This window comes from Strongylocentrotus purpuratus, unplaced genomic scaffold, assembly GCF_000002235.5.
Source record: "Strongylocentrotus purpuratus isolate Spur 01 unplaced genomic scaffold, Spur_5.0 spur5_scaffold_6, whole genome shotgun sequence".
Taxonomy (NCBI): domain Eukaryota; kingdom Metazoa; phylum Echinodermata; class Echinoidea; order Camarodonta; family Strongylocentrotidae; genus Strongylocentrotus; species Strongylocentrotus purpuratus.
In genome coordinates this window covers 26,390,811-26,418,717 of record NW_022145612.1, presented here as the reverse complement: position 1 = coordinate 26,418,717, position 27,907 = coordinate 26,390,811, and the positions used below count along the sequence as shown (strand labels likewise).

The 27,907-nt window shown below is 37.4% G+C and overlaps 1 protein-coding gene across 5 annotated transcripts in view; it reads left to right on the top strand.

Moving 5' to 3' along the window:
• The window catches only part of LOC588089 (general transcription factor 3C polypeptide 1), a 36,787-nt gene extending 9,740 nt beyond the window's left edge, over positions 1-27,047 (top strand). Inside the window, exons 11-37 of one of the 5 annotated variants that reach the window (XM_031000243.1) lie at positions 9-118; positions 878-976; positions 2,147-2,253; positions 2,613-2,677; positions 3,380-3,464; positions 4,121-4,252; positions 6,659-6,703; positions 7,204-7,492; positions 8,229-8,323; positions 8,360-8,668; positions 9,729-9,920; positions 10,531-10,705; positions 11,243-11,408; positions 12,285-12,400; positions 12,687-13,072; positions 13,729-13,845; positions 14,496-14,609; positions 16,061-16,164; positions 16,945-17,119; positions 17,704-17,835; positions 18,569-18,740; positions 19,172-19,275; positions 19,770-21,034; positions 21,327-21,489; positions 22,187-22,677; positions 23,266-23,458; positions 24,575-27,047. In XM_031000243.1, coding sequence (XP_030856103.1) covers positions 9-118; positions 878-976; positions 2,147-2,253; positions 2,613-2,677; positions 3,380-3,464; positions 4,121-4,252; positions 6,659-6,703; positions 7,204-7,492; positions 8,229-8,323; positions 8,360-8,668; positions 9,729-9,920; positions 10,531-10,705; positions 11,243-11,408; positions 12,285-12,400; positions 12,687-13,072; positions 13,729-13,845; positions 14,496-14,609; positions 16,061-16,164; positions 16,945-17,119; positions 17,704-17,835; positions 18,569-18,740; positions 19,172-19,275; positions 19,770-21,034; positions 21,327-21,489; positions 22,187-22,677; positions 23,266-23,458; positions 24,575-24,760 — 5,587 coding nt within the window. In that variant the 3' untranslated portion in view covers positions 24,761-27,047. Of the gene's footprint in view, positions 1-8; positions 119-877; positions 977-2,146; positions 2,254-2,612; positions 2,678-3,379; positions 3,465-4,120; positions 4,253-6,658; positions 6,704-7,203; positions 7,493-8,228; positions 8,669-9,728; positions 9,921-10,530; positions 10,706-11,242; positions 11,409-12,284; positions 12,401-12,686; positions 13,073-13,728; positions 13,846-14,495; positions 14,610-16,060; positions 16,165-16,944; positions 17,120-17,703; positions 17,836-18,568; positions 18,741-19,171; positions 19,276-19,769; positions 21,035-21,326; positions 21,490-22,186; positions 22,678-23,265; positions 23,459-24,574 lie in introns of all 5 variants that reach the window. The other 4 variants (XM_031000244.1, XM_031000242.1, XM_031000240.1 and 1 more) reach the window with 4 other exon arrangements.
• Positions 27,048-27,907: the final 860 nt, after the last annotated feature.

The window sequence follows — 27,907 nt, the reverse complement described above, 5'->3', positions numbered from 1 at the left end:
TATCCTAGATTCTTCACTCAGCATGGATTAGACGAAGGGACAGTCCCCAAACAAGTTTTGCAGATGTATCATCAAGGAGAAAAGAAGCCTCTGGTCGTGAAACAGACACCAACAAAAGGTCAGTTTAATTACCTCAATTCATGACAATTAGTCAATGACATAATTAAGGTACAAATATTTGTCTCGTGATAATTGTATTTTAAAATAGACAGTAGTGGAGAATCCTAGGCAGTTCCCAATGTTGTGGTTAGAATTTTCTTCATATATATTATTGGGATATTCAGTTGTATGCCGGCACTTAGTGGTAAACTCAGATAAATCTCGACAATGTGATATTTCTTTTGCGTTATGTATTCAGAGCAGAAAGAGCATTAATATATGTTTTGTATGAGTGAAAACCTTCTGACTTCAAACAAGGCAGTATGTATGTATGTATATTATGAGGTTTAAAGCCCCACTGCACTACTTATACCTACTTGCACCCTCTATGTAGCAAACAATGCCTAAGCCTGATATGATGAGATAACCACCTGTCAGTGACCAATCAGGGAGGCCTAATCCCTCCTGGCCAAACTAGTGCAGTGGGGCTTTAAATCAAATCTTGTAGAGCTGATATGATGAGATAACCACCTGTCAGTGACCAATCAGAGAGGTCTAACCCCTCCTGGCCAAACTAGAGCAGTGGGGCTTTAAATCAAATCTTGTAGATCTGATACGATGAGATAACCACCTGTCAGTGACCAATCAGAGAGGTCTAATCCCTCCTGGCCAAACTAGTGCAGTGGGGCTTTAAATCAAATCTTGTGTATTGATCAGATGCACTTTCATAATGGTTAGATAGACAATAAACCAATCCTTTTCCTTCATTGTCACACAGTCGATGACCCAGCAGGTATCCTGTCCTCAGCAGAATCCTCACCAGGAGTCTCACAATCAACAGGCAAATCTAAGCCAGTATCACAAGATGCAGTGCCAGGTCAGTCTAAAGGCAGCCTGTAATCGATATACAGTGTGTTCATTATAGTTGATGTTGGTAAGACAATGTAAGAACTGTGAAATCTGTATATGATGACTGCTCATAGGAAACAAATATGGTCTTTGTGTGCAGGTTATTAGAATAAGGGTTTCAATTAAAGTTTAGTCATGGAGAACAAATTTTTATATTTTTGTTATTGATGTGTGGTCTTTTTTATATCGGTGATAATAACAATGTCTTCTACAGTGCTGGTATCAGGTGTTCAGGGCACTTACCCCGGGGTACATAATCAGTTAAACTCTGTAGATACACTGCTCTTGGTATATACAGTTCAACTTCAAACAATATTAAATAGTTCAAGAAAGTATTCAGTTGGTAGTCATTTTAAATCCGGATGGCTATTTTTTTCAAATTTAAAAGAAAAAGATGTTTTTTGAGTGTTTTTTTGAAGGATTCCTTGGTGAGAGCTGCTTGAATAAAGCATGGAAGATCATTCTTATAACCTTTGTGGCAAGGCTGTTTACAGTAGGCTTTATTGTATACATTCTTCCTCTCAATTTTGAGACTGGAGATTTGTACAAAATTGATTAGATATTGACATTATTTAGTCTTGTATAAATTGTGACCCGTTACTACAAAAATTGCCCAAATCTGCATCTTTTTGTTGTTGTTGCTGTTGTTTATTTAACAGGCAAGGTGTACATATATTCATTTGTCTTATGTTGTCTAGAAAACAACAGATTTATTGTGCTATTAAAGATGAAGTTGAGTTCTGGTCATGCGATTGCGTTGTGAAAGAAATGGTGTGGAATCGACCAGAAAAGGTTGATCATCTAGCATATAAGAATTTGTGTGTATTGCAAGGTTCTGGAATCATCAAAATGATAAGAAATTTGGCCAAGCCTTGGTAAAGTTACAAACACTGTACACAGAAAGATGTATATGGGACTACATGAACACGTGGCCTAAAAATCCTACCCTGGAGTTTCACGATGTTACATGCCATATTCAGAATATGAATGCATTTGAAGAGCCATGCTTTTAAGGGAACATGTCTCATCTGATGTTCTTCCACACTTGCATAATAAGAATGATAACGCTCACAAATTATTTTTCACCTCTTCCCAGAACTCAACCTTCTCTTTAACTGTATGTTCTTTATCCTTATAGCTGGTAAGTCTAAAATCACTAAGGCTTGGAAAAACCTGGAGAGAAGTAGACTGATATTGGAGCATGTAGCATATGTTCGTGTGGTGGAGATTCCTCTTTTATTCAAGGTAAGGAATGTGATAGAAAAGCAATGTTTGTGAATATCTCAATGTTGTCAATTTAAGGATTTTTAAATTTACTTTCCTTTTTAGAATACCTGGCATCAAATGCAATATAGGCATGAAAGAAAGTGGATGTAGTGTGTGCAGACATTTTGGCCTTTTTTCTGCTCATACATCGGCTGTGAATCAAAAGTTATTGAACCACAAAATATGGAATGATCGTCGCAAAAGGATTAATTAGCTCCCCATATTTTGTCTCAACCGTGAATCAATTCATGCGGATGCCTCTTGTGTACAGGTATAGGTTTATTCCACAAATATTTCCTGTAGAGATGATTATTTTCTTATTTCTCTGTTTCATACAGTACATCAAGAAGACAGAAGCAGAAATGGGGAGCAAGACAGAATGTTGCAGGAAGTCTTTATTCAGGTACATCTATAATCTTATTCTATCTAAACATGTACAAATAGGCCTTTGACCTACCATGCTACAGTATGTGCTAGAGGTATCAACTTTGTCCATTCCTGCCTGTCAAGTCCCTGTCATGGCACTGATGTTCTTTGGCAAGACTTTTAGCTACGTATGCCACACTCGCCCTAGGTGTAATAAATGGGTACCTGGTAGGAAGCAATTTCTTGAATTCTTTCAGTACTAGAGGAGCACTGAGGGCAGATTGGTGAAAGGGTAACAGGAGTACTTTGTAGGCCCCTCGAGCACCCCCTCGGATGTTTATGTGTACAATGTAAATGTTTATAGCTCACGCACGCCAGCTATTCTCCACTCCTGACAACAGATAGTTAACCTGTTTGAAACGTCGAGCCACTCCCGCCCCCCCCCCATCCTCTCCAAACGCTATAACTATAAGCTAAGACAGATAACAAAAAGTCTTTTTCAAGACTACACCAACGGTCCTTTTCAGGACTACACACCCTCAAGGAAGATAACCGAGAGTCCTTTTCAGGACTCCTCAATCCTCCCTTTCTCTCACATGGTGCATCCGCAAGCCTACTGTATATCTACATCACCATGCAAGCCGATACTTACAAGCAGCATCTAATGTAAATGTTGTTGTTCTGTTGCTGTTGTTGTCAATTATCAATAAAGTAAGCTGTTCTTCTTTTTCGCACTTAGGATGGTTATAAATTTGGCCAAAGACAAGAAACTGAATTACTTCGTAAAAGAAATTCAACGCAAGGAAGGAAATAAAATTGAATCAGTAAGTTTCCTTACTTTTTTCTCTCTCTCTCTCTTTTTGAATGTCAGTCTTGAAAAATTTAAGAAATGAAGTGAAGTCTTAATATAAAGTGAGATGAAATGTCACTTCTATTTCTCTGCTCAAAAATTATGTCTATATTACAAGACTAAATTCAAAAGTTCCTGGAATAAAAATTCATTTTTAGTTACGAAGTTACATTGTAGGAAATTTGAAGTTATATAGATGATGTGCTGGAACTCCAGATTTTTAATTCATTCAAGTTTATTCAATAATATTCTGCCTCTTCTGTGTTATAAAGAATAATCTTTTAAAGGCAGACTTTACTACTTCAACCAGAAGGGATTAGACCACACAGCATGCCAGTGAGGTCACTGTGACAGGTGGCTATCTCATTAACTCAGCTCTCATTTAACATAAGAAAAAAAGGATCGTGGGGGACCAACAGGCACCAATTGGCGAAGTTTTCTATATAGAGGGAGCAAGTAGCTACAAGTAGGACAGTGTGCCTTTAATATCAATTTCTATGAATAGAAATAAAGTTTAGAACTTTCTTAAACTCTGTGAATCCATGGGTCTTATGGCATTAGAATTGTTTTCATTCTACTCCTCGAAAGGGAAAGCAAATGTCTGATTTGTTATTTTGACATTGTTGTCAGGTCAAGATTGTGTCTCATGCTAGTATTGGAGATGACGATCCTCAAGTTCAAGCCGTGCTGGATAAGATAATCGTCAAACCGCACTTTGCTCCACAGCCTGTCAAGATGCCTCACTTGTATCGCAAACTGAAGGTTGGTATGATTCAAGCCCACGGCACACTCCATGATCGTCCTACGATCCCATTTTCTAAACAGATATCATCTTCCTGATGTAGCTTCTAAATGATAAGAATAATTATTCTAGTCAGAATAAAAGCTGAATTGGCTTCAAATTCGTTGACAATTGCACTACTGGTCACTACGATTCTGAGCCGCCTTAGCTTTACCTCTTTCAAGGATGAAATCCCTTAAAGGTAAAGACCAGTATTGGAAACACCCCACTTTCAAAAAATGAAATGGAAGCTCTTATTACCAATCATGTGAAAGATTATGTTTTGACTAATACATGATGATAACAATTTTGCCGGGAAACCACCTACTAATTGATATATTTGGTAAATTGGTTTATCTAGTGGTATGTGAGAGATAAACGCACCTGTCACGCACGTGTGCGTAGTCCCAATTACATCTTTCTGTGTACAGTGCTTGTAACTTTACGAAGACTGGGCCAAATTTCTTATCATTTTGATGATTCCAGAACCTTGCAGTAAACACCAATACTTATATGCTAGATGATCAACCTTTTCTGATCGATTCCACAACGTTTCTTTCACAGTGCAATCGCATGACCATAACTGGTCTTTATCTTTAACATTTAGATTTTCTTAATCACATGACCAGTCAGATCCTCGGCCACTTCACATATTTGAATGTTGGTATCAAATGGTATTGCAAATTTCTCTAAAATCGGATTGTAATAGGATCGTGTAGTGTGCAGTTGGCTTAACCAACTGACTGTTGATTTTATTTCATCCCCTTAGACTTAACCCTTACTGTACTGGGCTATTTTGAGCACCTCCTGACTGGGGGGGGGGGCCTGGGAGGCCCCCCCCCCCCCTATGATCTCGGCCGTCGGATGTCCGATGAACACGAAAATTTGCATGTTTGTAGATATTTACGTAACGAACAAGATGGTGTAATTAGTTTTTTGCGAATATGCAAATTTTTGTCGTTATAGCCTAATTAATTATGCAAAATGCTAATTTTATGCATTTTACAGAAAACGTGTCAAACTTCACTTTTTGAACGTTGAAACTCATTATTCATATGAAACTTCTTTTCTAACACAAAATATTTATTTGGATGTAATTAATAATGATAATTTATGCAAATTTGATGCGATTTTCAAATATTTATTTTCTTATGTATTTCATTGTTTTTTTATTTCTTATTATATCTATTGTTTTTATTTCTTATGTATTCTTTTGTTCTGGAATACATCAAGTTACTTTGAGAAACATATAAAAGCAATTCGATATCAATTCATATCACCCACTTAGGAAGGAATACATCTAAACCTGTATTCACATTTCTGCTTGTACATGAATATATGCAATTATAGCATATTTTTGATGACATGCGCATACTAATTGTTATGTAACACCTCACAGGTATATCCGATTGCGACGAAAATGGTATCAAAACGTGCGTAAGACTTGAGGGAAAAAAGTCATGAAACGACAATTCAAAATTTCAAGCGGTTGCGGCGCAATCTCCGAAAATGTCGAGGGGGGGGGCCTCCCAGGCCCCCCCCCCCCCAGTACAGTAAGGGTTAAAGGTAAAGACCAGTTATGGTCATGCGATTGCATTGTGAAAGAAACGTTGTGGAATCGATCAGAAAAGGTTGATCATCTAGCATCTAGCATCTGCAAGGTTCTGGAATCATCAAAATGATAAGAAATTTGGCCCATTCTTCGTAAAGTTACAAGCACTTTACACAGAAAGATGTATATGGGACTACCCTATATCTCTCACAGACCATGAGAGAAACAAATTTACCAAATAAATGAATTAGTAGGCGGTTTCCCGGCAAATTTTTTATCATCATGTATTAGTCAAAACATATTCTTTCACATGATTGGTAATGAGAGCTTCCATTTCATTTTTTGAAATTGGGGCGTTTCCAATACTGGTCTTTACCTTTAAAACAGAAAGTTAGTTCTGCTAGGCAATGAATGGAAAGTATGTAAACCAAAACATGTCCAGAAGCTTTGCAAATTGTTCATAGTAAAATTCTTTGAAACTATTGAAAATTATGCAAATATTTGAGGTTTTTTTTTATTTTTTTAGAGCAGACTGTATGAACACCATTCTATCAGATAGTGGAATTACATCAGGTTAGCACCTAAAAGACGCAAGCCATTACCCTACCTCCATTCCAAGTCCTAATGATTTTTTTTTTAAAAGACGACATCTTTCATATAATCTGTAGCTGTAACATTAAATTATTTCAAATCTACTGTCAGTAAGGACTTACATACTAAGTTTGATCTTAATATGAATATCTCAAGTGCATAGTAATATATTTACAATCTTGTTAGTATTAAAGATCTATGTATTGAATCATTTTTTATCCTATTTTCATTTGTTGAATTTCAGGGAAAGCCTGGCAAGAAAACATTAGCAATGTCAGATCTACTCAAAGTAAGTTCTACTTTAAAATATTCCTTTCCTATCAATTTTTTTTACTTGCCAATGCTCATTGTTATTTTGAGGATGTGTTGAGTACTAATGATTGAGATAGCTTTCCTACTCAACAATACTTATAATCATTTATTCTTGTCACAATAAATTCACAGTGTAGAAAATCTCATCATTCTGTTGGTTATATTGAACTGATAATGTCATACGCTATAACAAAGCAAGATATTAATACAATTATTTTGTTGTATTTTAGAATTCTTTTAAGAACCAACGAACCGATTCTGTAACTGTAACCCTTGGGTCTCTCCTCCCGGTATAACTGATTGGGGGTGTGCAGATGGACCATTACACCAGGGTTTTCCCCTACTCTTTTACAAATAGTGCAGTGGGTTCTTAAAGTGCCGAGGTGGTGACTCTTCTCTGCACAGGGCCTCCATTTAACGTCCTATCCGAGGGACGAAGCTGTATATAAGCTAAATATTGTTATTATTGTGTTTCAGAGCAAGATGCAGCACACCCATGAGAAGAGGAAGATCATGGAGAGATACGGGTACACTGGCAAGATGGAGAGGTTAGATGCCCTTCACCGGTTCCTCTGGCACCTCATCTATGAGAGCAAGGAAGTAGGTGAAGTCAAGCTGGAGCCACTGGAAAAGTTATCCTCAGAAGACCTTGAAGTAGGTCCAGTCAAGCTGGAGCCATCGGATACCACGTTATCCTCAGGAGCCAAGGAGAATTCAGAGACATCTGCCATGCCTCCAGGATGCACAGATCATCAGTCGGGCCAGGGTGAGTCGAGTAAGCAGAGTAATGAACATCAGGGACCCGTTTCACAAAGCCTTTTTACAATGACAAATGACAAAGATCAGTGACAAATCTGCTGATAACCAATCAGAAGCAATGATTTCAGTAGCTTAATATAACAAAAACTGACATTTGTCACTGATGAAAAGTTTTGTGAAATGGGGCCCAGACTGTGCCTGGATTTTGACAGAAATGGAAGTGTGATTAGGTACAGAGTTTTTACAAAGGTAATTCTCTCCGATTTGAGATCCTGAACAGTCATAGGAATAGAAACCTCAAAGTTGCAGGATGTTGTGAGCCTTCAAGTTGAAGTAAAATCCTGTAGTGACATTACAACTTGTAGGTGATTAGGCTTTTTCTCCGACCAGACTGCCTAGAATAACTCAGTTTTAAAACATGATATGTGTAGAATGCCCTTCATCCAATATTTATTTATAAACACATCTCCAGTACACATCATTTTTAATTTCACTATCTATCAAAGGGTCTTTATATTCATTTACCTGTATTTTGTTACAATCAAACATGCTTTAGTGACCACCTGTCTACAAAGACCACATGTTTTTCCCTTGAAAATGGTTTCTCATTGAAACATTTACCAAAGGAACCTGTCTACAAAGACCACTTTTTTTGTTTCCCTTGGGTGGTTGCTATAGACAGGTTTGACTATATTTAAAGATTCTTTCCATGAATTCATTAATCTATATGCTTTCATCCACAGCAGATATTGATGTAGCCCCACGAATCAAGAACAGTACTACCGCAGACAAGACAGGTCAAAGTTCAAAAGACGAGAGCACCACGGAGAGCGAAGAGATCCCTCAGACCCACATTGAATGCTATGCTATCAAGAACAGTACTACCGCAGACAAGACAGGTCAAAGTTCAAAAGACGAGAGCACCACGGAGAGCGAAGAGAACAGTACTACCGCAGACAAGACAGGTCAAAGTTCAAAAGACGAGAGCACCACGGAGAGCGAAGAGATCCCTCAGACCCACATTGAATGCTATCTAGATACCACCGACCCATTGGACTGGAGACGATACGTGCCCCCAGGGAGAGGACATGTAGGCAGGGTCAAAGGTTGGGCAACCATGAATGACATCCTCTTAGCTCTCCCATTGTCTCTCTATTGCAAGATGAATTCAGTCTTACGAGATGTGAGTATTCATGTTTCCAAGTGGCTTTGAAGTTTTTCGGAAGCTGATGAAGCAGCTTCTCTGTTTAGAGCCATAAAGGCTTTACTTACATTTGAGATGATAAACGTTAATGCCCAACTAGTTGTAAATTTATATTGTATCTGTGTGCTGTAGTGAAGTGTTCAGAACACGCAAGTATCATGCTGTTCTGTATCATTCCAACCTAATTTGGGAGTTAATTATTAAATATTCTGTAAAAATATTTTTCCAAAGTTGCTGTATTGATAGCTATTGAGATGGAAAAAAGAAACAGGTATTGATCTTTTTTTATGAAAACATATCGTCCATGAGGATGATAGGAAATTATGGTCTGCTTTGTTTGGGAGTTAGAACCAAGCTGTATATTATGTTGAATATGATAATTGATGTGGTGGTGGTGGTAATTGTCGTTGTGGTTGTGTAAGTACTTAGTAGTAGTGTTCATGTTAATTATGAATTTTATGATTCCACAACACATACGTTTGATTCAATAATCTGAAAGTGGTGATGAGAATGAGGTTGTGTAAAGGATACTAGTAGTGGTGACGACAAGGAGATGACAATATGCTCCTATTGTCAACAGTATTGACAATGATGATCAACTGTTATGAATTATTCAATGGCCATTAAAGGTATAGACCAGTTCTGATCATGCGATTGCATTGTGAAAGAAACGTGGAATCGATCAGAAATGGTTGACCGTCTAGCATATAAGTATTGGTGTGTACTGCAAGGTTCTGGAATCATCAAAATGATAAGAAATTTGGCCCAGTCTTGGTAAAGTTACAAGCACTGTACACAGACAGATGTATATGGGACTATGGGATATCTATCCAGTCCAGATAGATAAAATAATTTACCAAATATATCAATTAGTAGGCGGTTTCCCGGCGAAATTTGTATCATTTTATCACGTATTAGTCAAAACATATTCTTTCACATGATTGGTAATTAGAGCTTCCATTTCATTTTTTGAGAGGGGGGCTTTTCCAAAACTGGTCTATACCTTTAAAAGATTTTTGATCAACTAATCCTCTGACAGGAACCCGGTTTGGATGAGGCTTTAGCGCATCCCAGAATGAGACACTACCCCATCAACGTCCTCCGTCTTAAAATGTTCCATGGGTGTGACATCAAGCGTACTATCGGCAATCTTCATAACTGTCTATTAGCTCTTAGTGGCATGGGTCTCATCTACTTTGATCGTGATCAGAGAAACCAGCTCAGAACTCAGGTGGGTCCCTCCTGTAAGAAAGAGTTAATAATAATAATAATAATATGTCTTGTTTACCCAGTGTAGCCTCATCAGTATTAAAACTGTTCTCTCTAACTAATATTTTACCCCGGCTTTAGCCGAGCTACCATGATAAGGTGCTCAAGCAATCAAGGAATGCTTCCTACCGGGTCCCATTTTCGACACCTGGATGGAGTTATATTACCTCACTCCTCTCCCATTTGAAAAATTAGAAATTGTTAATGTAGATTGCTTTTCCATGCAACATGAAAAACATGAAATTTCACTGTAAAGTGACATTAATAGCTGATATTTTTGATAAAGTATGTCAGTATGAAACCCCAAGTATACAGAGCAATACATGTTTGTGATTCACAGATAATATCTGCTTTCATTCATGAAAAATAAAGCTATACATTTGTCATTCACTATGATAATCATGCTTTTATTGAGCACATACCATTCCATTCATAGCTTTATGACCAGTATCCAGAAATGTATCAGAAATCTTTCATGTTGTGTGTGCATGACATTGTAAATCACATCCTGCCCTCCTGAATCACTCTCATTTATAAATGATTGACACAACTGCTACCAAATCAATGTGCAGGTGAACTTCTACCTGTGTAGATCAGGGTCTTTCCTGGACACTACCAGCTCGGCCCCAGGGTCCGATCAGACAGAGGAAAAAGAATATCCTCGGAGGACCTATAACTTCACTTCTCTGGACAATGTGGCACAGTACTGGCTAGACTTCAAGATGACCTGCTTCAGCACACCTCTCGGTAAATCAAACTCTCTCTCTCTCTCTCTCTCTCTCTCTCTCTTTGTCTCCATCCCTCTCTCTCTCTCATATGGATGCTTAGGGAAGGCATTGAATATTATTGTTACTTCAAATTCAATTTATGTTGTATAAATCTTGGTATGGGGATCTGATACAAATATCACCAGAAAATTAAGATTTTCCAAATTCTTCAGATAGCAATTTATTGAAGAGAATAAAATGAATTAGGAATCAATCCCTCAATGGAAATATTAGATTGTAGAGGGCAGCTCTAAATCCCCAGATGATGTAATTTTACAATTACAGAAATTTGTTGTATATTTATAACCTAATTTGAAAAGGTAGGGCCCATCTTCATATAATGTGAGGATCGAAGTTTCATTTTCATAGGACAGTTTTTTTAAATTTACATAAAAGAATTAAAATGTGATGTAAAAAGAAATCAAAAATGCTTATTTCCATCGAGAAAAAGCGCTATTGAGGGATCAGCGAGTAATAGTTAACGCCCTAGAGTCTGTGTAATGTGTTTTCTATGTAGGTGTGATCAAGCTGCAGTGTTGCAAGGCACCCAAGGATCCCAAGGCACCTAAGGAAGGCAAGATGTTGAGCATGGTAGCAGATAGTATCTATGCAGCTCCTCCTGATCCTACCACCATCCCTGGAGACCATCGTGGAGCCGGCGGATTGGACACATCCTTCTACGCGTGAGCAACTCTTCTTTTATTATTACCAGAATAACTGGGTTTTCTTTGTAGTCTAACTTCCAATAATAGTACAAAGCAAAGTGGTTTACAGTGTATTGTTGCCTTTGTTTTTTGTCTCGCCTGCGTAGCAAAAAGCAAGACATAAGCACTGTTATTTGGGTGACGGCGACGGTTAACCTAAGGTTAAGTTTTGAATTTTTAAAGGTAATACAAAGTTTTGGTACGGGGTCATGAATTTGGTTCAAATGAACATAATGGAAGCAAATGCGATTCTACAATATTAAGTGATCGTTGTCGCGGTTGAAAACGAGTCTATAGTTTTGAAATTGTAAATAATAAACTCTTTATGTTGTATAGCTCCCTCTCAAGGTCAAGATATTAATTAAGCTATAAAAGAATGTTTCTTGACTAAAATCTACCGATTAGCTCTTCCCGTTTGGAAATTATATATCACAACTACATATTCTGAGATTTTCATGGTCGCAGCTAACATTGTACGGCCGTGTAGGCGCTATTTGCAATTTATCAAAATTTACTGGGAGCACCGGTAAATTTTTATATTTAATTTTTCTCAGAAGCAGAAGTGTTTTAGGGGCTAATTTTTCTAGTGCTTATAATAAATCCACAGGGGCATCCAAATATATCAAAATGGTAAAGAATCACTATCCACCCAATTTCAAAATTTTCCAAAACTTTGTATTACCTTTAATATAATTTTGAAACTATAAGTTCCTATTCAATGAAACTCAGACTAAAGAGTTATCAAGTATTCCCAATCATGTGAGGAGAATTTCAGGTCACGAAGTCAAGGTCAAAGGTCATTTTCAACTGCGCACAGTGGAAGATCCATCTATTTTCTTCTTCTTCATTTTACAGGCACCGGAGTGGGAATTGGGACAAGATAAAATGTAGGAGTACAGAAGTGAAAAAATCAACAAGGAAGAAGAAGAAGAAGAAGAAATCTGAAAGTGAGGGTGAAGTAGGAGAGAAAGGTAAATTACAATAAAATATTGCAAAATAGTGTTTGTGGTGACAATTTAAAGTATCTGTTCAAGATGTGCATTTTTTAAATGCCAGCTTGAACACTCATTGTGGAAACTAAGAATTTGAAAGATTTTTTTTTATAGATAGAGTGACCAAGTGTCATCCATTAGATAATAATTCCTCTTTCCTATTCCTAAGCTCTGTAACACATCAACATGTCTGATTTGATTCTGTAGATTTTGAAGAGATTTTTTATCAGTGTACGGTAAACCTATCTGTTTTTTGACCGTCAAGAAGCTGAATACAGAGACGGAGTGAAGGTGGTCAAAGTAGAAGCCTCGGAACATAAGAAGGCAACAGCTGGGGGCAAAGGTCAGAAGCGAAAGCCCCTGAAGGTCAAGTCCAAACCTGAGAAATCAAAGGTAGGAGAGGAACGTTCATCAGTTCCTGGACAAACCGATCAAGGCCCGGTAGAAGGCGCCGCCGGAGACAAAAGCATGGTAGAGATAGCGAGCCAGAAGGGCAAGAAGCTGAAGAAGGCCAGGCCCCAGTCCAAGCCCAAGCCCAAGTCCAGGTCTCATCTGGTTCGCAATCTGCACATCTACGATGATGAGGATCTGATAGCAGCGAAGAGGAAGATTCTCAGGAGGGTCAAATGGAGTGCAAGAGAAGACAATTTGGTGAGTATAGAGAAGACAATTTAGTGAGTACAGTCAAACTTGTCTACAGCGACCGCCCAAGGAAAACACAAAAAATGGTCTTTGTAGACAGATTCTTTTAGTACATGTTACAATGAGAAACTTTTTTCAAGGGAAACAAAAAATGTGCTCGTTGTAGACAGGTGGTCTTTGTAGACAGGTGGTCACTAGAGCAGGTTTGACTGTATAATGCCTCTTCAGTAAAGGTGGTAGAAGGTAGAGGTGTTGTAGTGTTGGGATTTCAAAACGCTTGACATGGAAAGGCTGTTGTTTGAGCCCTGGCACAGCACTATATCAGCATTGAGATTTCTTAATCACTCTAGTTGAACAATGTAAAATGGTTACCTTTTAGAAAGGAATTCTTTGAATGCTGTAAAAGATATCTGATGGCCTAAACTAAGTTTAGGTCATAAAGAAGCGCCCTCTGCAGGTGAGATACATGTAAGAGCATTACAAAAGGAAGCCAGTATTGCCTTAAATAACAAATGGCAAAATATCCCATTACGATACATATGAGATTAATGAAATAGTGTATAATATGAAGACTGATGGCAGAATATGTATTCAGTCACTATAAGCATGCTAATCATCTTTATTTTGTTCCATCATCTCTCTCTCTCTTTCTCTTGATATTACAGATACTATTATGTGGCTTGTCTCTACGGATCCTGAGAGTCAAGTGTGCCAAGAGTGATACAGTGAAGCGCTTTGTGACGTGGGCTGTAGTCCGTGATGTTCTTCAGGAAAATCTGGAAGTATGAAATCATTTCATTGTTTTTCATGTATTACAATGTAATGAAAAAGGAGTGCTATCAAGAAAAAACAGTGGATTTATATTTATTTAATGTTACTTTATTTTTTCAATACTGGATGCAGTATTATTGTTCAAACCCATGTGATATACAAATTGTGAATATTTTTTTTTTTTAAGCCACACTGTACTACTTGTAGCTACTTGCTCCATCTATATAGAAAACAACGCCTAATCAGTGACCATTTGTCCCCCATGATCCTCTTTTTCTTATGTTAATTAAGAGCTGAGTTGATGAGATAACCACCTGTCCAGTGACCTTGCAGGGTGGTCTAATCCCTCCTATAAACTAGTACAGATAAGCTTTAAAGAGTGATGAGCAAACTGTACCGTATTCAGATTGAATACCACAAAATATTTTTTAAACACAATTTTGAACATGGTTCCATATTCCATTTTATGCCGCTCCTTGACTTTGTTCTTTAGTCAATTGGTGATTAAAGCTAGAAAACATGTTTAAACAAGATCCCTCAATCTCCATCAAGTGACTTTACTTGTATGAAACTTTAGTCTAAATCATGTGAGATACATATCAAATCAGACATACATGAGCAGGATTTCATTTTTGGGGGCCTCTCTTTTTTTCTCTTCCAGGAATCCTACGATAAGACAGCTGCATCAGCTGCTCGTCGGTTTAGACTGCTTCTCAAGGACTACACCAACATGTCCAACTTCTCTGTGTGCTTGACTGACGTACGAGCAGACAAGGTATGCATCCCCTCTTTGTATTAACCCATTGGCTACTGAAATCGGTTGGCCCCTGTATTAACTCTATGGGAATGAGAGGATTCAGTAGTCAGGGGGTTAAAAAAAAGCATGACTACAGTATTATTAAAGTAAAAAATGATATTCTGTCTGCTATGGATAAAGGTTGAGTAGTATTATTGTTGTCCACATGTGTTGAAATTAGAGGGAAACAGTCAGTAGTAGCTTTTATATACCTCATACATAGATTGTCATTCACTGATTGGTCAAGACTATATCACGTGTCAAGGAGCATTTCGATCTATCAAGTATCATTACGTCAGAGGGGTTGATAGCTACTATCAAACCCTGGGATAGGACCCCTAACCCCTCCCGCGACTTAGTTGCGCACACAAATTTTTTGAGTTGCTAGGCTACCCCAATCGCGCGGTTACGCGCAGCGCGTAGGAATTCAATACTCTTGCCTTGGACTTGATGTTGGATTTTTCTTATTTGGGTTAGTAAATTCCTCTTGATCTCGTTTCCTGTTTTTAGAGCTAGATCTAGACCTACAGCTAGACCTAATCATGAATCAATAAAAAGGATGAGGTATATAAAACAAATATGGACTGCTCTGTAATCGGATGATGGTGGGAACTACCACTCCCTCGGTGGTGTTCACACCGGCCCTTCTATCACCCCCTCGGCTTCGCCTCGGGGGTGATAGAAGGGCCGGTGTAAACACCACCTTGGGAGTGATATTTCCCACCATCATCCTCATGAGCAGTCAATATTTGTATACTATCAAAGTTGGTCTCCCTCAAGGATCCGTATTTGGACCCGTGTTATGATTTGTGGTTATATTGTTATATTGCATATTATTGTAAGCGCTGTGATATAGTGTACTATGATTAGCGTAGCTCAATGCCTAATAATAATAATAATGATAATAATATTGTTTCAGCATTGCACTGTAGAATTACACCAGCAGTGGCATGAACCAACCACGTATCAGTGTATGTTTTGGTTCAATGATTAGACTTGAATTTTTAGAATACATTTTTCTGTGGCAATGTGACAGTCAACAAGAATGTGCTATTCCATCTGGATTTTTATCAGGTGAACTTTGTCTTCATCCCATGAAGTACAGTGCATAACAAATTCTAATGCCAGTGTCGTTTCACAAAATATCTTTTCTATACTAATATGAAATATCATTGCCTAGATTGCTTAGTATCCTTTAGCAAGGCATAGCCTGTGTTACAGAATGATCATGTAGTCAAGAATTCTCATATTCCTGCTAGAATTTTTAGTCAGAATTTGAAGGTTTATCAAATATACTGGAACATTTTGCAAGTGTTTTATTTGAATAGAAGATATCTGTGAACCTCTCATAATTCTTGACTATATGACCTCTCATAATTCTTGACCCTTTGGCCTCTCATAATTCTTGACCCTTTTACCCCACATAACAGGATATCATGACAGAGTTCATGTCAAGGAAGAGAGACTATGATTTGGAGGCTACACGGCAGCAAGAATTCAGAGAATTAGTTATGAGACTGGCCAAGAAGTTTGAGTGAGTGAAGAATTTTTCTAATTCTAGATATAATTATTATTTGACTCTTTGTTTGTATTTAATACATTTGATTGTATGTACTCTCTGATACTTGGATTTCTTGCTTTGATTGTATCAAGTTCTTCCTCTTTACTATTTCATTGTAAAGTATTGTGAGTGTTGCTATATACTCAGATTTGATAATTTGAATAATTAGGGAAGGGACACGAGACGGCCGTTAAACTCATTCCTGTCTACATTATGTCACATCAATCTCAACAATTTGTTCTGCCAAGCAAAGTGCAATCGTTGATGTCTGTATATTAAACTTCAAAAATTTGCAAACAATTAAAACCACTCAAGCATCACAATCACATGGTTTTGGAATGCTCATAATAGTGAAATGGCACAGTGAGATAGGTTCTGTGATGATCAGTTTAGCTAAAAGAACTTCCTCAGAACTAAGTGTAATATGATACTTTTCTAAAAACTCAAAATATGATTACTGTAGTTTTTTTCACTTTGAACATATTGATCCAGCGTAATATGCTATTCAATTAAAGCCCTGCCGCACTACTGCCACTAGTTTGGCCAGGAGGGATGATACCTCCCTGCACGATCACTGACAGGTGGTTATCTCATCAAATAAGCTCCAATTAACATAAGAAAAGAGGATCAGGGGGGACCAATGGTCACCGATTAGGCATTGTTTGCTATATAGAGGACTCAAGTAGTTATAAGTAGTGCAGCTTTAAAAAAAAAATCAGTCTGGCCAATAAAGATTTTAAATCGTACATGCAGGTCTCAGGACAAGAGTGCAATCTTAGCAATACCTTCAACTCTGGAGGAGCTCTATGAGATGTATGACCTGATGAACAGCAGTCTTCCTGTTGCCACGACGATGGAAGAGTTTGAATCCAGGGATGTCAAGTCAGAAGAAGAAATCACTTTCAGTATCCTCTTCAAAATTGTGCTGGTAAGTCACTCTTTGAATGGAATGACGGTATTGTGCAGTAGTTATTGTTTGATTTGTAGATATAATAACTTGCAAAAAAAAGTTGCAGAGTGAGTAGAATGGCAAGATTTGGATATGAATTCATCTGAAAATTTCCAGTATTTTCTAATTGTTATCAATAACCAAACTGAATTGTTATAAGGATTTCTATTCTTGTTGTTTTTGTTGTTTTGGTTTATAGGCATCTTAATACAGGAAAGTTGCAATAGAGAAATTAGATTTTTTATCTAAAGTTTCAAAAGAAATATACAAACATCAATGCTATGTCTACACAAATATGCCTTTTATACCATTTTCCTCTCTCTGGCATCTCCTATTTCGTATATTGTCTTGATAGTTCACTTATCTAGGAGAGCACACTAACTTTGTTCGTGGTGGGGCATCATAAAATATTTGGAGCCTTCATGTATGAGCCCCAGGTTACAATTTTCAAAAAAATTGGCACTTGTTAGTATTGAGGTAGTATTAGGAACTGAATATGATCAGTAGAAGTGCACACCTGACAAAGCTTTGACACATCCGAGTTATTTTATTTTTGTCTATAGATATCCATGTTATCACATCACTTCAAACAGCATGACATGAGAGAGATCTACTTTGTTTTGAGACAGTATGACCCACTCATGCTCCAGAGGGCAGTAGACTCCTTCAAGAGCCATGGCTTCATGGGAAGAAATGTAAGTTACTTGTGCATGATGTTTTTTCGGTTACGATCTTAATTCTTAATTTACAGTTCTCATAATCTCCTAAGAAAGTCCCCTATGTTTATGACAGTTATGTATGTAGGTGTCATCTTACATAGTTTCAAGGAGGCAATTTTTAGTTGGAGGATCCAGGATCCTGAAATTATAGGTCTAGTTATTAGCCTTATATTGGTGTGGGTGTTGGGCCCTTTACAGAAGATAAGTATGCATAAAATCTGATCATGTGAAAATGTCTGTGAATGTATCAAACATAGATAACTTTGAGTAAGACACATTTTGATGAAAGCAGGAGCTCACAAAGACCATGGAAAATAGAACCGAGTGGACACAAATGAAAGTGCACTCAACCTTTAAGTGTGTGACTGACTTTCAACGTCACCATTCACAAGATACCACTCAGTTATAAACAAAGACAAGAGAGCTGACCACTATTACCAAATCTCATCTCCATGTCTTTTCACTCCATTTATTTCATACTATTCAGAAACAATTCTGAAACTGTATGAAAAATATCAGATATTACTCTTAATTTGTTCGCTTAAAGTATAAAAGAAAATACACTATTTTGATTAAGTGTGAAGCGCAGTAAAGTATGGGTACAACTCTACCCCAATACTACATTTTGTAATTACTATAGCCCCAAAGATTGTCCTTCTATAACTATTGTGAGAAATTTATTTTCTGTTTCCTTTTGTTTCTCTTACAGCGTAATGGTGTGATGGATTCTATCAACACCAAACGAGCCATGCATGTGGTACCCATGTCCTTCCAGTTCACCAAGACCTTCTTCAATCTCTTCAATGCACCCACCATTCCAAGCGAGATCCTGGGTGAAACCAGCACCATTCTAGGTGATATCCTGACAGCATGTAGACAAGGTAAATCCTGTCATTAGTTGGGGTAATTGTAATGGGTAGCTCAGGCTTCGACTAACCTTAACATTTAGTAGCTAGACAAGCTTTCATCCACTCATGTGGACTTTCTCTAGCTGATTGATCCTTCACACATTTTCGTAGTGTCTGCTGCCGCGAGATCGCTAGAGCGAAAGTTTTTAGAATTATTCTCCAACTTTTCAATGGATCATTCTGTCAACTCTTTATTCCTACTTTTCTTGGCAATTTTCTTTAATATCAAAGATGTTGATGTTGAAATTCGTCTTGGTTTAAAAATATTATATTTTCTCATATCATTCATAAAGAAACAAGCATTCTGTTCAGAATGTTTTCTCTTAAAAGTAAACCTAAATTTGAATGAAGTATACAATTGACCTATGACCTTAACCGAGATGTTTATCATTCTTGTAATGCAGAGTCTGATCAGACATCCACAGAAGAAGGTGAAGCAGCCGCAGTGTGCATAGATGATATGAAGGGCAACAAATCTAGTATACTCTGTATTCCTGCTCTAGAGCTGGTGAGTAGCATGTAAAAATAAGTGTTTTATTTCAGATTTTCATGATATTTGGTTTGACGTGTTGCTTTTTTTAAACATAGTCATTCTAGAATTGATCATAAGATGAATTTTAAAGTCCTAGCCTTTATAATCTTTGTGAGTGAGTATTCTTGTAGATATTAAAATCTTAATTCATGAGGAAGTTAGCCAGTGGTTTAATGAGAAATATATTTTTCTTGGTCAGTACTAAATATACACAGCTTTTTGTAGCATGTGTAGGTACACCACCCCCCCCCCCCCCACATAAATTTGCAGGTTATGCATATGCTGTTTAGTCTTAAATTTAACTGTTTCCATAGATGAAGTAAATGGCCAATCTTTGTGAAAAAGGACAGATGTGTGTAAGTTGGAAAAGAAAAGAATTGGGTGGTATTTTTCATCTTATCCCGAGGATTTAAAACAAAAGTGGGCGTATTTACAAATTGTTAAATGAAGAATCGTTTTCTGTCATACAGGCTTCTGATTCTGTGGACATTCCAAAGGACATCATATCATTAGAACTGAGCGATAGAGAGAGAAAACGTCTACAGAAGAAGCATGAAGTAGAAATGATGAGGGAGTTGGAAGATTGTGACTTGGATGATGAAGATGACGATGACAGTCTCTCTGAGAAACCAAGAGAAGGGAAGAGGAAGGCATCGGAGATCAGTGAGGATTTAGCTCCTAGGAAGATGCTGAGGCAGTTGGTGGGGGACGTTGGACGTAAGAAGGTAGCATTTGTCAGGACAGCCCACAAGGAGTGGTGTCAGACCCAGACAGACAAGCAGGTGGTTTCAGAACCTGAGAAAACCACCAAGGGTACGATGAGGTCACTCATTCCTCGATTATTGGTCAACGCGGATAAGGAGAATGTAGATATGGACTCCAGTAGTTCAAAAGCTACTGAACCATCACAGGAACCTGTTATATATGATTCAGCAGTGACTGCTAGACGCAGTCTTGCCTTGGACCATGATTACTTCATCCATGAAGAGGACAAAGCTCCAGAGACATCTCAAGATGGAAATCAGTCTGAAGTGTCATCTCGGCTGACTTCAGGAGAAGCAGATGCACCTCCAGAGAACACCACCCAGGTTGACTATGCAGCTTCTCCATGTAAAGCTCCATCCGATGGAGCATCGACGGCTAAGTCCGCTAAGACCTCGGACTCCTTCTTCACTTGGTTGACCATGAGAGGGTTCCTGACCCAGGAGTATTCCAAGAAGCCTCAGAACATCCACGAGGACATCACTGTCCGTCGATGCAGCATTCACTTGAAACCCACTGCATGTCTCTTCAACATCCTGGACAAGTTTTATGTGCCTTCCAAGCAGGAACCTCACGAGCAAGATCCAATGCAAGACATGGAGATTCCTGAGGACAATGCCAGTCGAAGTACTCAAAGTTCACAGCCTAGCAATTCTGCAAGTGAAGGACAAGGCATAGACGCTGAAGTGACTGGCGATACTCAACACACCCCAACCCCATCAAGGAATGGCACCAGTGCTGGAAAACTCATTCCACATGAAAAGACCATGAACCTTCCATGGCACTCAGAAAGCAAAAGTAAAACTGTGAGAACTATCGCACCAGGACATGTGCAAAGCATAGGTGAGTTGCTCTGTCAGCCTTGTGGACCAGTCCAGGCCTTTCGAAGTCCTACACCTAACAGTGAACTCGGACCAAGCTTGGAATACACTGTCAAAGAACCCTGCCGGAGTCTGGAAGACATTTGCAAAGGGTAAGTCAATTTACTACGTAGATTACTTTAAAGTCAAAATGTGTGCTAGAAATGATGATTAAAAAATATTGGTATCCGTATAGATCTGTTTGAAAGGGATGTATCTCCTATGTTTTGTTAGTCTTTAGGATAATACAAGCCGGGTAATTTCCCTAAATACACACACATTGTGCATTATGAAATATTATCTGAAAATGTTTTATTAATTTTACATAGCAGTAATGCTTCTGACCCTCAACGCACAATATTTTCTGTGACATTTCTCTATCATGAATCTTGCTTCTCTATACAGGCATAAACAGAGTGAGCTCTTCTGGACCATCTTCCAGCATGTCAAAGCAGCAGGGGCATTAGGCCTCACCTACCCACAGCTTTTCGACTCACTTGGACAACATAGAGAGCGTACAAGAACCAGAGTATTCAACTGTTTGAGGATCTTACTCCAAGAACAATTCGTGAGTACTTGAGTTAGGCCTAAAAAAAAAGATGTTGTACTGCCCTTTGCGACCAACCTAAAATTCTTGAAATCTACGGTCAGTTTTTTTTTTTAAACCACTTTTTAGGGAAAAAATGTATGAAAGGATTAAAAACTGAAAAATAGCAGACCAAAGAGGAGGTAAAAAAAAAAATGATTTCCGACCGTCCGACCCATGTTTTGGCACCTAAAGGGCAATACAACATCTTTTTTTTAGGCCTTCCTTGCTTGACTTGGTAACTTTTAGTTTGCTATAAAGCACAGTGTAAATGTAATGCCTTCCAGCCCTGTCAAGAATTGAACATGAAACGTTTCTCACCCTGCCGTGTTTTTGTCTTTTGATATACATCGTACTTGAACATTTAGATATGTACATGATGATTCTATTTTATCATGATTTTCATTTCTGGTTCAGGGCTGTACTAGATTGACTGGCATATGCATTGTTCTTAATGTAAATTAAGCCATTTGCCACAGTGTCATCTGCTATTTAGGTTTTCCTTCAAAGCTACTTCTCTAAGTTTGAATGAACATTTATGGAGATGTCCGAGTCAAGTGGTTCAAGTCATCTACAGGATGATCTGTATTATATTCCTATTATCATTTGGGTGTAATTTTGTTCTTATGTCTCCTCTCATTTCCTTATGAGCAATCACTCTTTCTCTTTCTTTGTATAGCTCCTAGAAGTTGGTACCACTGTCTTGAGACTCGTGGCTCAGGAGAGTGCCTCCAAATGGTTACTGAAATCTGTGAAGTCAATAGCATTGCCTACCACCACCCCTCCAGAGAGCAGTGGTTTGGTCAATCCAGCAAAGAAGACAAAGGTATCGGAACAATCCATTCCACAGGAAGGAGTAACAAATGGTGATCATACTGTGAGGGATGAACACCAGACACCAGAGGGGGGAAGGTTACCAGATATGCATGACGGAACTCTCCCCATAAAGCAAGTGGACTCGTCGAAGGCAGACACAAATAAGAGACTGCAGGAGGCTTCTATTACCAGTGGAGGGGAGAGATCAGAGATCGAGAGGGACAAGCAGGCATCGATAGAGGATCGATTGGCAGAGGCTGTAGCTACAGATGAAGATACATCAAGTTCGGCATCAGGGCTCAAGGGAAAGAAGCGAAAGAAAGGTGACAAGAAGGAAAGGATACAGCCTGAGGTGTAAGTAAATGTTTGCTTATTGCAGCCTTAGCTACTCTTGAAATAATTGTATGTCAAATTTTGTTATGTTATTCAAGTAATGAAACTATTTATCTAATCAAGAAAAATGATGCATAGATTTCAACAAGAAATTGTTTTTTGCCTTTGGTCAGGATGTTATCACATCAAAATGTACTTGTTTCAGTGTTTCTCTAGATTCAATATCAATCTTGAATCTAGCTTGTGTTCAATCCATGTGGATACAGCAATATATTAGGAATGCATATTTTATCACCAAATGATAAGTAACATGTACTTCTATCAATAGAAATCAATTGTATTATTACATCAAATGATGGCCTGTGATTAATTAGGTAGAAACTTTATCTGGGCAATGTTTCATGAAACCATCATAATTACAAGTTTACCAACATCCCATTGAAAACTAATTCACCTATTTCAAAGAGACCTCAGTGAACTTGTACTGATGATGGTTTCATGAAATGCTGCCTGATGAGCATTTTTTAAGCTAAATTAGTGGACAATTCAGTCACCTTTATTTTCATGTGACAACATTAATGAATACATTGTAACATTTAATTGAAACAGGAGGCATGAACCAGTGACCATTCTGAGCCATCCCTGGACAAACATTGATGGATCAGTGAGCACAAAGTCTCTCACCATGTTTGTAAGCAGTCTAGGTTTACTGATCATCTCAAAGCCAGGAATGAAAGAGAGCGATATCTTCCATCATTTCCAGGATGTCATGGCTCCTGTGGAATGCTTGCATCTTATCAAGGTTAGAGAGCCTTTAGATATTTCATTTTCAGTTTTATTTTTTTATTTACAACAGAACAGTAATTTTGACAAGAAATCAGATATACAATTCAATATTTAATAATATAATACATTTTACATGGTTTAAAGTTATGAAATAGAAAGTATTTATAAATATGCAGTATAATAGGTTTTTTAAAGTCTTTTTAAGATAAACCTGTGGAAATGGAGGGTTCCACTGAAAAGCAGAGCTTGTAAAATGTGGATCCCTCAAAATAATGGCAAACATAATTTTGTAACATGTAAATATATTGACTTAAAATAAAAACAAAATATATATACATAGATTACCAAAAAGTGGCAGAATTATAATACAATTATAAATCCGTAATTTGAAAACTTCTTATGACACATATAAAGTACAGTGAACACTGGAAAGGTAAAAAGAGATAGTTCTTTGCAACAGATGCTTTCTATTCTAATTGAAGACAGTAGAGACCAAGCTGAATGTATTGGTCTTATATTGGTATATGGTATAAGTAGCCATTGCAGATACGTTCTTTGCTGTTATGTTTGTTTGATTGTTTGTTTTACCCGACTGCTAAGAAAAATGTAAGCAAAATGGGAACCGACAGCTTAAAGTCCTCCTGAGGGACTTGATAATGAGGATTAATATCTTACCAAAGAGCAATAGCGCATCAACTTGGTTTCCAACCCGGGATCATCACGTCTCCCATTTGATATATAACTTCTGGTCAATAATAGTTTAGAGTTTAGAATCGCCTCTTGGATAATAACATGTCAAAAGCCAGTTCCTACATTTAAACTATGATTGAGAGCAAGTATCAGCATCATAACTTCTTAGCCTAAAATAGTATATCTTGAATATATCGTGCAAGACTCCCCAGAGAATGATGCCTCTTAGGATATAAAGTGGTTTGAATTCAAAGTGTCAATCACACTCTACTTTGTTTCATTTTTAAAAGACTAGGTTGATAGTAGAAGCATCATATACATGTATAGGAAGACTGAACAATCAGCAGTGCGATTGTGCACCCTTAAGTCTTGAAATTATGAAGACGTTTATGGCTAATGGCCTGAAGATTGTTACAGATTATTATTTTTATTTTTTTTACAGATCCTCGTGAATGCAGAAATCATCACTAGACATTCAACCTATACTAGCGTGAAGCTGAATCTGTTTGATCCTCCCTCAAACACCAAACCCAGGGCTACGTTCTTCTACCAACCGACCGTATGGGCACTGATGAATTTAGCTCTACTGAGGGACAACCTAGCCAAGTCCAAGGGAGTAGAAAGCTGACGTATTTGATTCTATTGTGGTCTGCCCGTGAACACCAAACCCACATCAGGGGTTTGCTGCAGACAATCAGTAGGAGCACTGATGAACTTCGCTCTTCTAAAGGACAACCTGGCCAAGGTCAAGAGAGTGGAAAGATGACTCATATGAGTCTTGAACACCAAACCCACTCCAGGGGTTTGCTGTTGACAATCGGCAGTGGCACTGATGAACTTTACAACTCTTCTGAAGGACAACGTAGCTTATAGTACGGAAGCAGGAAGATGAGTTAGATCAATTGTTTTGGCCATCCTTGCAACATCGTCCCAAGGCTATGGTCTCCTATCAACCAAAATTCAGAGACCCTGATGAACTTAGCTCTACTTTAGGACAACCTACTCCTGTCTAAGAGGTAGTAGAAAGCTGATCTTGCTAAATCTCTTTGGTCCTTGACCAAACCTAGGCAAGGAAGTGGACCTGTCTGAAGGAAAACCTATTCTTCTTCTAGCTTTGGTAGCAGGAATCTGAATTCATTTGGCCCAGCCTCAAACATTGACCAATAGCAGGAGTCTATCATAGACCAATGGTAGGGCCAATGTTGCATGAATCTATACATTGTAGCCGTCCCTCTAAAATATAATCAAGCGTATGGTCCTCTACTAACTAATCTAGACTGGTTTACTGGTGAACTTAGCTCAATTAATACCTATTATCTTAGTAATAACAGAAACCTGAATATGTTTTGCCCACCCCTTCCCCTCCCACACCAAAACTCAATTCCAATAGGGTCACTACTGAATCTAATCTGTAATTCCACCAAAGAAACTCTTTTTGACTTCAAATATGTCTCAAATTCTAGTGCCGCTGTTAAAGATTGCAATGATCAAATGATTTAATGAATGTTCTAACTTAAATGAATTTCATGTATAAGCATTTGATAATATTGGTAACTATGATTGTAAAAACATATTATATCAATTGAAAGTTCAAATTAGGCTAGAATTGTGATGATTTTTTTTTAATTTTAAATTATTTTTTTAAAGCAAAATATCTTCAAACTGATAGTAAAAAGGCATCATCGTTAGAGCTTCAAGTATCAGTTCTTCAATGCTTTTTGCATTACTTCAAAGTGGCAATAATTTTATTTTATTTGTATGTATTAATCATTTTAAAATCATATAGAAATTTGATAATACAATTAGTTGCTAGTCTTTGCAAATACCATGTTTTAACAGTAATCTTGTTTTCTCTCTGTCCTTTTTTTGGCAAATGTTTTGAATTGATTAAATTGTATGAAGGAAGGAAGCAATATATGAAGATGAGAATAAAAACTGTCAGGATTTAGATCATGAAATGATTTAACAGGCCCCTAGCAGATATTTAAGGTCCAGGACGCTTGTCAAAAAATAATTCATCAAAAAGGCATTCATGCAGACTTTCATGTCCTGTGAATGGATAACCTATCAAGGATTTTCTTCTTCACCATACCACAAATTTTGTTTTTGTCAGAACATGATTCAGTATATGATGTCCTTTACATGTACCAGGACATGCATGTATACTATTATTATTCATACCCACTGAATGAAAGTAAAACCACAACCTCTCATTATGTTAAGTAAAGTATCAAGTTATTGTTACAATACATTCTCAAATGTTCTTTACATGCATCCCAATCCGACTTCACTGTGCAGTGCAGTATTGCTCTGAAAAAATACCCAGTTATTTTGTGGGAATCAAAAGCAGGATTTAACTGTTCTTGTATGTTTGGATGCCAATGGTATTTGTGTTTTATGGTACCTCGCATTGTTTTTGCTGTAAATGGCTGAACAGATGGTTAATGCCAGTCATGTGGAATTTGGTCATTATATATAATTTATATGGAGTGTGACATCTAGGGCCAGTCTTATAAAGAATTGATATCAATCACAACTGTACATGAGAGATAGGGGACTGCAAACTCACGATTGATTGGAGGGCTTGCGATTGATTTATTAAATGAAATTGGTTTTGAATGGCAAATACCAAGACCAGATAGCATTAGCCATTCCAATGCCTTCAAAAATCTATCAAAAACAGTATTTCTTTAAGTTCATCATGTTTTAAGTATACTGGTTACTAGACGGGTGAAATGATAAAGTGATAGAGTGGATCGTGTTTGATTATGTAGCTGGATTCAATTTCTAGAATAAGACTGTTACTCGGTCAATTTTGATTATGTACAAAATGAGCGTTCACAATGAGCAGTATGTTACATACATGTTTGATCTTTGTATTTATTATTCATAAAAGAATTTTACTAATTTAAAAAGACTTGTGTTATATCGTCATTAATATCTTATCTTATAATTATTATCAGGAGTAACACAAAAATACAATAAAGAATGGACATATTAATGTAGATAGGAGAAGAGATGCAAAGCACCGGAAAAGAGAGAAGACTGTGTGCATGTATGTAAATATGGTTGAGGAGAGACAGAGAGAGAGATGGAATAAGAAGTAGAAAAAAGAGGAAGAAAAGGATAGAGAGAAAAGAGGGGTGGATAAGAGAGTTGACCCTTGCTTAGCTGAAATACTAGGTGTTTACAAAAAAAAGTTTTTTTATCATCAAAATCAAAACTTGTGTCGGACTGAATTTGTCCAATTCGAACGTTTCTTTTAGTCATCTGTTCAAAATATTGTTCTGAATATTACTATATTACAAATCTGTAAAAAGTCATTCATGAGCACAACAATACTACAACTGTGCATCTCACCTGTTCTTTTAAAAGAGAACTTGTCCTTCCCAGTGTTATTAACGATTTATTACTTTGGGTTACTAAATGTGCTTCGGAATAGACCATTTTCGTAATATAATGAAATTTAATGCACAAATCGTAAGTGCCGTGTTACAAATTATTTGTGCATTAAATTTGATTACATTACGTAAATGCCTATTTCAGGTGCAACACACACATGTGTTGTGTGATCTTGAATTGACAATTGTACAGCTATCCAAAGTTATATTTTCAAAAGATTATTGGAACTAATATGAAACTTTGGTCCGTTCCGATCCATTAGACATTCTTCAACTTTTACAATGTGCAAACCCCAGTTTCAAACGTGTTTCAACATATGAGTTTTTAACGATAAAGCAGAAAAAAAAAATTTGCATCTGCTACTTTGGCACTC